The sequence below is a fragment of the Antedon mediterranea genome, chromosome 4, assembly GCF_964355755.1.
Source record: "Antedon mediterranea chromosome 4, ecAntMedi1.1, whole genome shotgun sequence".
Lineage (NCBI taxonomy): Eukaryota > Metazoa > Echinodermata > Crinoidea > Comatulida > Antedonidae > Antedon > Antedon mediterranea.
Genome location: NC_092673.1, coordinates 6,993,689 through 7,003,130, shown reverse-complemented (window position 1 = coordinate 7,003,130; position 9,442 = coordinate 6,993,689). Strand labels below are relative to the sequence as shown.

General features: G+C 32.9%; 2 protein-coding genes across 2 annotated transcripts; one reads left to right on the top strand and one right to left on the bottom strand.

Moving 5' to 3' along the window:
- Positions 1-5,596: 5,596 nt before the first annotated feature.
- LOC140046758 (uncharacterized) lies at positions 5,597-6,902 on the bottom strand. The gene is made up of 2 exons (XM_072091474.1): positions 6,378-6,902; positions 5,597-5,692 (listed from the first exon to the last, which is right to left on the bottom strand). The coding sequence occupies exons 1-2, from the start codon at positions 6,900-6,902 to the stop codon at positions 5,597-5,599; spliced, it is 621 nt and encodes a 206-aa protein (XP_071947575.1).
- A 412-nt stretch (positions 6,903-7,314) lies between these two features.
- On the top strand, positions 7,315-8,277 carry LOC140046754 (uncharacterized). Its single transcript, XM_072091469.1, has 2 exons — positions 7,315-7,857; positions 8,239-8,277. Exons 1-2 carry the CDS (start codon positions 7,315-7,317, stop codon positions 8,275-8,277), a joined length of 582 nt encoding a protein of 193 aa, XP_071947570.1.
- The last annotated feature ends 1,165 nt before the right edge of the window (positions 8,278-9,442 follow it).

Below are 9,442 nucleotides of genomic sequence, written 5' to 3'. Positions count from 1 at the left end.
CTTCAACGCAATAAATTATACTGGCAGGTGATAGGCTGGTGTGATTTAGTTATTAATATTATTAGTTAGCATGGTTTCAGTATAATATAAGTACTATTGCATTGTACTGTTCTGGTTATACAATTACATACAGTTTATATATAGTTAATTAACGCTATAAATAAATGCATACACTTACCTGAATAACACGTATAAATAATAAAGAAAATAGTACAATAATATAAAGCACACTTGGACATAGAGAATCGCAATAGACACGTGAATATAATATTCATATTTAATATAGCTGTCCAGAATTCTCTTACAAATACCTAAACACAGTACGTAGAACAGATTCCTTCGTTTCCGTAGGGCTGTTCTTTGGTAAATGACAAATGTTTATTTTAGCAATATAATTTATCATTTATCGTACTTTACTTTAACGAGACGTGACATGGTAACACACACCTGCATGTAGGTAATTGCGTTTTATTAAATTTTAAATTTGTACAATAAATGGTACAATTAAGAATGATTCTTTTTGTTACAGCTAAAATGTAATTAATTACCATGACGAACTTGTCTTGCCAAGCACGCATGCATTCATACCACTCTCAAAATAAATATTAATTGAATAGTTTGATTATCAGTCACAGTATCACTTTTAACAAATCAAATTATCAGTTTCTCTAACCATCTTGTCCATTAAGTCATCAAACTTTCTATCCACTTTTGTCTCCAAGTCTTCATCTACACCTGCGCTTGATTTCTCAGTAGCATTTGTCAATTTCTTAATTTCCTCCTTATTTTTTCTTACATCATCTTTTACTTCCGATAGATCTTTTTTGCATTATGCCTATTGTTTGGTTTTCTTAAATATCTACCACTAATTTCATCCAGACATTTTAGATGCTTTACCCGAAAAGCTTAAGCAATACCAATTTATGGTAGGATCATCTTCACTTCTAATCCATTTGTATTTTGCATTAAAAACGTTTTTGCACGTAATAACAATACCATTTATGACACATGCTACATCCACATGCTTTATCTGAATATCATAAAACAGGGAAACAGCACTTGCCACACTTGTTATCCAAGCTATACCCACCAACGCTACTACTTGCATTTTTTACCTCCAGACCTCCTAGTCGTACAGTAGGAGCACCACCTTTTGTATGCGAGTTGACATACTGTACAGAACTACCTTGTGATTCGTAGGCCTAGAAAAATATCTTTAAAAATCTCTTCAATCCTAACCTCAAATATTTGCAGTAAAAACACAACTTTGTTCATTAACTAATCTAAAACAAGTGAGGTGTTCAATTTTGTAAACAATTATGTAAAAATGCAGAGCACAAAAAAAAAGCATGTCTGGTCTGATCAACAGCTTTGTTATTAAAGGTGCGTTGAAATTTGCAGATTATTTTAAAAACTATTATCTAAAATAAATAATTTTCTCTTTCGTGGGGCCAACCCACTTTTATTTCATTCTTCATATTACACATTGTAGTTATATATAGAAATTGTATAATATATATATATATATATAAATAAAAATTAAAATAATAATGAAAAAATTAAAAATTAATACATGTAATTTTAAGAAATACAAGTTAATAATTTTATTTTTACGTTACCCCACTTTTTTTTTGTCTTGTTTATGTTAAAAGCACATTGATTCTGTATAAGATTTTTTTAGCTCAAATCGGAACAAGTTCCAGACGACTTTTGATCTAATTTTTGAATGCTTTTCTAATGATTTAATAAAATTTGTTTTATAAATACAAAAAGTAAACAGTGATAATAATTCATTGACATTTTCACTTTTTGTTCCAATAACAATGTCTAGCCAATCATGTACGGTTTCTTCAAGTGTATAGCATTTTAGAATCATGTTATTGAATTTTGTCCATACTTTTTGGATACTTTTACATTTCAAAAGCATGTGCTTGTCTGTCTCAATTTCGTTTTTGCAGTGTTCGCACATTTCTTCAGGAGATATTTTCCATATCTTCATTCGTTGTTTACATGCCAGAATCCGATGTAGCAGTTTAAAATTAAATTGTGCTACTTTTGTTACATGTTTCATGCTATATACTTTTTTTAACCATATTTCATTCCACTTAAAGTTCACATTTCTAAATTCTGTTTCCCATTTCGATTGACAAAATGGAGTAATAGATATATTGTTGATAATGTGTTTATAATAAAATGAATTTTTATACTTTTTACAATATATTGTTTGTATTTCTTGTTTGTCTCTTTTTTTTTCATTGTTTATAAATATTTTCTTCCAATTTGAGGGAATTGCATTTACAATCTTAAAATATTCAATTATTCCATTTTGTTGCTCTGAAAGGGTGGGTATCAATTCTGTCGGAGTCATTAATCTGTGATTAACTATTATATCTTTTATTGTTTTATACCCTGCTTGTATCCAACTTTTAAAATATAATGTTTTTCCACTGCATTTTATAAAAGTGTTTTCCCACAATTGTTGTTTTTCAACTTCGTTTACATTTTGCGGGTATGTAATACTTATATTGTTAAAATACACTAACACTTTTAACATTTCTTTATAAAATTCAGGCATACATTTCAGTTCTACATGACTTTCAAAATTGGGTTCACTAGTATTGACAGTATAATCAAATGGATATATATATAATGTTTTGGTAAATATTTCCATTTACCTGGGTCAGGGCTTAACAATCTCTTAACCCAACTAAGTTTTAGCGAACTAACCATTGTGCTAAGATGTACCATATTTAGACCACCTTCTAATATTGAATTTATAAGGGTTTTCCTTTTTATTTTCTCTTTTTTACCCCTATATAATACCTTTTCTACTTTTGGGAATACATATTTAGGCACAATTATGACACTAGCATTATATACAAGTTTGGAAATTGCAAATGTTTTTATAATAATTATTTTTCCAAAAAAGAGGGGTTTCTTTTTTTACCATAATTGCAATATCTGATCAAGTTTAGTGATTTTTTCATTCCAGTTCTTTTCTTCGCACACTCTTTTATTGTAGCCGACATATATCCCTAAGAATTTAACTGGATTCTTCGTCCATGTTAGATTAAAAGGTGCTGTTTCATTATTTTTGCTGGAACCAATCCACATTCCTTTGGTTTTTTCTTTATTTAATTTTAATCCAGATATATTACAAAAAAACTCTATTTCTTTCAAAAAGTGTTTTAAACTAGTCTCGTCTCGTGTAAATAAGTCATCTGCTAATTGACAAATTTTAACAGTACTTTCATTTACATGCATTATCTATATTACATGGTAACATAATGTCTTTACATAGAGGATTATCTCTTATATTATTAGCCATTATTTCAACAGCAAGTGTGAATAAAAGAGCAGACAGTGGACATCCTTGTCTTACTCCACTTTCCATCTGAAAACTTTCAGATAGCCATCCATTATTTTCTATAATACATTCTGTTTCTGTATATAGCAATGTAATCCATTTTGTAAATGACTTTCCAAAGCCAAACTTTTGGAGGCATTTAAAAATAAAGTTTCTATCTTATGAATTGAAGGCCTTTGCAAAGTTTAGAAAAACTATTGCTCCGGGTAATTTACATGTATTGGTCTGGAAAAGAACGTCTTCGACTAAACGTATGCTTTCTCCTCCAAATCGTCCGTTGATATAACCTTTTTGGTCGGAGTAAATAATTGGGGCAATTACTTTTTGTATTCTACCCGATAGGGCATGGGCCATCATTTTATAATCAACATTTAACAATGTAATTGGTCTCCAGTTTGTTAGTGATTCTCTTTTTCCATTTTTAAATAACAATTTTATTATTCCCTTTTTTTGTGTTTTAGGTAATTTACTTTTATTGTAGCTATAATTTAAGGATGCACATAACATTTCTTTTATATGATTCCAAAAAAAACTTGTAAAATTCTACACTTAGTCCATCACACCCCGGACTTTTATTCAAGTGCATTTTATGAAGAGCACTTGTTAATTCATCTATAGCTAGTAAACCTTCACATTGCATACTGTCATTTAATGAAAGTGTTTTTGATCTTGATTTTTCAAGATAGCTATTTATATTATTAACAGAAATATTTTTTTTGGAATATAAGTTTTTGTAAAAATTGACCTGTTTTCTTAAAATTTCATTAGTGTCGGTAGTGTACTTTCCATTAGTTTTTAATAGGGTAGTAATTTGTTTTCTTTTTCCATTATTTTTTTCAAGGCCTTGGGCCTCAGATATGTATATTTCATCAAGTTGTTCTATTTTATTTTTTAATTGACAGTCAGTTTTTTGGCTGTAGGTTGAATCAAGTTTTTTTGCAAGTTCGCTAACTTCTTTTATCAACTTTTCTTTAATTTTCTTTCTTGAACAATATTTACATGAGAACTCTTTTATTTTAAGTATTCCCGTAAGCTGTCAGGTTTCAAGTTATATTCATTTTTTTTGTCTTTTCAATTATGTGTATAACATTTAACGCATATATTTCATCATTCAATACCTTATTGTTTAGTTTCCAGAATCCTGGACCTCTCTTTTTTTCATCATTTATTATTTTCAACGATATAGCTTGATGATCAGAGAAGATACAAGGTCGAATATCTGTAGAAATGATGTCACCATTTTTATAAAGGGCGTTTGATATGCACCAAAAGTCTAACCTTCTGTACGTATCCTTTCTTCTCCATGTAAATTGGAATTTATCTTTATGACTTTGTCTCCATATATCAATTAAATGTAACTTATTCATGCATTTTTTTAATGCTATTGGTGCTTCATCGTAGCTATTCACGCTGTTTTTCTGATCTACCTTTTTATCTAATATGCAATTCATGTCACCTCCTGTTATTATGTATTCATTAGTTACATCACATAATGTGTTTATCTTATTTTCAAGTTTCTTAAAAAATATTGCTCTTTCCTTGTCATTGTTTGGAGCATAAACATTTACGAGGTTAAAGGTGGTCTTATTATGAATAATACATAGTATGAAAATGTTACCTTCCTCGTCAATATATTTACATGTTATGTTCTTTACATCAAACCTTGTTTTAAACAGTCCTGTCCGGTCGCTAGCGTAACACAAAAGGGATTCCGCTGTAATTTTCTTTTCAAATTGTTTGTTTTCTTCACGAACTTTTATTAAGACAATCAATGTTGATTGAACTAGTTGTACTGTGCATCAGTCTCGTGTCTAAATAAAGTTTATATATATATATATTATCAAAACCCAACAATATTTATTTACAATTCAGAATAAATATGGCATACTTAATAGGCCTACGCAAATTTGATATCTTAAACATATTCACGCCTTAGCTTCCATATGGTATCATATGGTGCATAAACTAAGTGTAGCATTTCGTGCGCATGCGTGTTTTCAGTTTCATACAATATCACATCTCGAACTGTATTTGTTTCAATAGTCAAAGTAAAAAAAAAACCTGATATTCACTTTGATACATTCAAATACTTCTTATAAGTAGTACAATTTATAGAAATTACTTTTCTTCGAATAAATGTCCTGTCCAGTAATGAACATATTATGTATGGGTGATTGCTGACAACAAAGCCATTACAGAATGAATGGGACAGACACACGAGTGTACAGTCTATAACGCTACTAACGTTTCTGCTAGAAAGGGTTTGATCCAACAGGCAAACGTCTTGTCCATCCACGCTGACCTTTCTAAAGTAGCCCCGTACAGCTAAATTAAAAACAAATGTGACATTTTAAATCACTAAACCTGACTGACAATCATTTAGATTGCTTTGTCAGTTGACATGAATGGTTTAGTGATGTGGATACATAATATCAGTACCCAAAGACTTAAAAGGTAGCTCCTCTAGTGTAACATATTTATATTGTTTATTATATAATAATAATTATCAATGTTGTTGCAAATGCCTTTATAATAAACAATGGAAATGTTAAAGCCTGAGATACCCTTTGAAAATAGTAAATAAAGTACCAGACTGAAAGCTAATTTAACAATGACAATATCTTGTACTGGTTTTATTGGTTTTTTTGTGCACCAACACCTTTTTAGATCGATTAATATTGCCTATTTAACCTAATGCACTATTTGAGATATTTGGATATGAATGAATGTCGTATTGGATTAACGGACGAAAGAAAGAATTGATAGGAAATGGAGAGGGCGTGCTATTCACTATTTGGCCCATAAATAAAGATAATGGTAACTAGATGATTGAAAATGTTCATCTGGTTTGTAGGTCTAAGTATATCGAAAATATTCTTTTTTCCAAACCAATAATTAGTAAAAACTAACCTTGACAGTTTCGCTGTCCTGATCGGACAGCTTCTTCAGAAATAATGACGATCCATCATCAAACAGACTGACCTCTAGAGGGCCTATTCTGTTTAATGACAGGGTCATACACGTGACTGAGTTGGTGGGTGCTCTCGTCTCTGTTGATGATTTGGTTTCCTCGTCTGCGGATCCAGATGGCTTCTCTGATGCGTCGGTTGTTTGTATCTGGTTCCCTGTCGATGGTTTTAGGTTGTGTCCAGTCTATTATGTGATTTAGCTTGACGGCATGATCTGCTATAGCTGATTTGCTCAGTTCATTTTTTGATTCTCTATGTGATTGACGAGTGAAGTTCTTTCTCTGTTGGGTTATCTTTTCCGTTTCTTTTCTATGTTCTTTTAACCTTGTGCCAAAACAACGACCCGTTTCTCCAATGTAGGTGTGATCACAATTAGAACATGAGATTTCGTAGACGCAATTAGCCACTTCCAATTTGTCAACTTGGTCTTTTGGGTGGACAAGTAGTTGTCGTAATGAAGTGTGGGGTTTCATAGCTGTGTTGATGCCAAACTCCTTAAACACTTTACTAACTCGCTCCGAAAGTCCTGCTACATACGGGACGACTACAAATCCTTTGCTTTCCATGGTGTTTTCTTTCTTCTTGGATGTTACTTTTTTATTTATGTAAACCTCGGTTATGGAAACGCTACGTGGATGACGTTCTTGAAATTGTAAAACAAGACCAAGTTGAAAATCTCACACAACATCTCAATTCATCTGACCCAGCTGGCACCATAAAGTTCACCTACGAGAAAGTATATGAAAACAAGATCCATTTCCTCGATTCTCTCATCATTAGAAAACCAGATGGATCTGTCAAACTTTTAGTATATAGAAAACCGACACATACGGACCAGTACCTACATTTTGATTCTCACCATCCTGTACCTCAAAAACTGGGAATAATCAGAACACTATTTGACCGTATGAATTCCATTGTCACTATGGATGCAGATCGTAATACAGAAGAGGCCAATATAACATCAGCCCTTTCCAGATGTGGCTATCCCAAGAAAACACCATGGAAAGCAAAGGATTTGTAGTCGTCCCGTATGTAGCAGGACTTTCGGAGCGAGTTAGTAAAGTGTTTAAGGAGTTTGGCATCAACACAGCTATGAAACCCCACACTTCATTACGACAACTACTTGTCCACCCAAAAGACCAAGTTGACAAATTGAAAGGGGCTAATTGCGTCTACGAAATCTCATGTTCTAATTGTGATCACACCTACATTGGAGAAACGGGTCGTTGTTTTGGCACAAGGTTAAAAGAACATAGAAAAGAAACAGAAAAGATAACCCAACAGAGAAAGAACTTCACTCGTCAATCACATAGAGAATCAAAAAATGAACTGAACAAATCAGCTATAGCAGATCATGCCGTCAAGCTAAATCACATAATAGACTGGGCACAACCTAAAATCATCGACAGGGAACCAGATACAAACAAACGACGCATCAGAGAAGCCATCTGGATCCGCAGACGAGGAAACCAAATCATAGACGAGGGCACCCACCAACTCAGTCACGTGTATGACCCTGTCATTAAACACAATAGGCCCTCTAGAGGTCAGTCTGTTTGATGATAGATCGTCATTATATCTGAAGAAGCTGTCCGATCAGGACAGCGAAACTGTCAAGGTTAGTTTTTACTAATTATTGGTTTGGAAAAAAGAATATTTTCGATATAATGGTAACTAGAGTTTTTGTGACGTCACCAATATATCGATTTTCCGGAATGATGCATTGGTATATACATAATTACTTGCCACAAAAATCATGACGATGACTTTAAAATTGTAGAGGTTTACGTGCGTACAAACAAACAAACACATAATATCTACATACAAAAAAAAAACAAGTAAAATACTTTAATAACGAATGTGTAAATTGACGAATAAATACAAGTGAATGAATATCAGAATGATGATGAAGATAAAATGATGAAGGCTTTGATTTGAATGATTTGTGCGGTTGTAATTTCCCGAACAACCCTATTAATTTACATATAAAACATGCATTACCAATTGTTGTAATTGCTACACAGCCTCGTTTTTTTGTTGTTGAATCTGTAAAATGAATTCATTACGTGACTTAGATTTACAGTAGAGTAATTAGGTTTGAGCATTAAGATAATGTAAAATCCAGACTGCTTACCTTGATTGATCGTGTTTATTGTTGTGTCGGTTGTTGCATCTGTAGTTTTGTCCATTGTTGCATATGTTGTTATGTCCGTTGTTGCATATGTTGTTGTGTCCGTTGTTGTGTCCGTTGTTGCATCTGTTGTTATGTCCGTTGTTGCATATGTTGTTGTGTCCGTTGTTGCATCTGTTGTTGTGTCCGTTGTTGCATCTGTTGTTATGTCCGTTGTTGCATCTGTTGTTATGTCCGTTGTTGCATCTGTTGTTGTGTCCGTTGTTGCATCGGTTGTTGTGTCCGTCGTTGCATTTGTTGTTATGTCCGTTGTTGCATATGTTGTTATGTCCGTTGTTGCATATGTTGTTGTGTCGGTTGTTGCATATGTTGTGTTTGTTGTTGCATCGGTTGTTGTATCTGTTGTTGCATTTCTTGTTATGTCCGTTGTTGCATATGTTGTTATGTCCGTTGTTGCATCTGTTGTGTTTGTTGTTGCATCGGTTGTTGTATCTGTTGTTGCATTTGTTGTTATGTCCGTTGTTGTATCTATTGTTGTGTCCGTCGTTGCATCTGTTGTTATGTCCGTTGTTGCATCTGTTGTTATGTCCGTTGTTGCATATGTTGTTATGTCCGTTGTTGTGTCTGTTGTTATGACCGTTGTTGCATATGTTGCTATGTCCGTTGTTGCATCTGTTGTTGTGTCCGTTGTTGCATCGGTTGTTGTGTCCGTCGTTGCATTTGTTGTTATGTCCGTTGTTGCATATGTTGTTATGTCCGTTGTTGCATATGTTGTTATGTCCGTTGTTGCATATGTTGTTGTGTCGGTTGTTGCATCTGTTGTGTTTGTTGTTGCATCGGTTGTTGTATCTGTTGTTGCATTTGTTGTTATGTCCGTTGTTGCATATGTTGTTATGTCCGTTGTTGCATCTGTTGTTGTGTCTGTTGTTGCATATGTTGTTGTGTCCGTTGTTGCGTCTGTTGTTATGTCCG

What these genes read in the sequence shown, in the direction of transcription:
- LOC140046758 (XM_072091474.1), bottom strand. Translation starts at nt 6,902, where the DNA reads ATGGAAAGCAAAGGATTTGTAGTCGTCCCGTATGTAGCAGGACTTTCG. An exon ending in TCAGTCACGTGTATGACCCT is followed by an intron (nt 5,693 to 6,377) that starts GTCATTAAACAG and finishes TTTTTAATTTAG; the next exon opens with CTGTACGGGGCTACTTTAGA.
- LOC140046754 (XM_072091469.1), top strand. Translation starts at nt 7,315, where the DNA reads ATGTGGCTATCCCAAGAAAACACCATGGAAAGCAAAGGATTTGTAGTC. An exon ending in TCAGTCACGTGTATGACCCT is followed by an intron (nt 7,858 to 8,238) that starts GTCATTAAACAC and finishes AATGAATATCAG; the next exon opens with AATGATGATGAAGATAAAAT.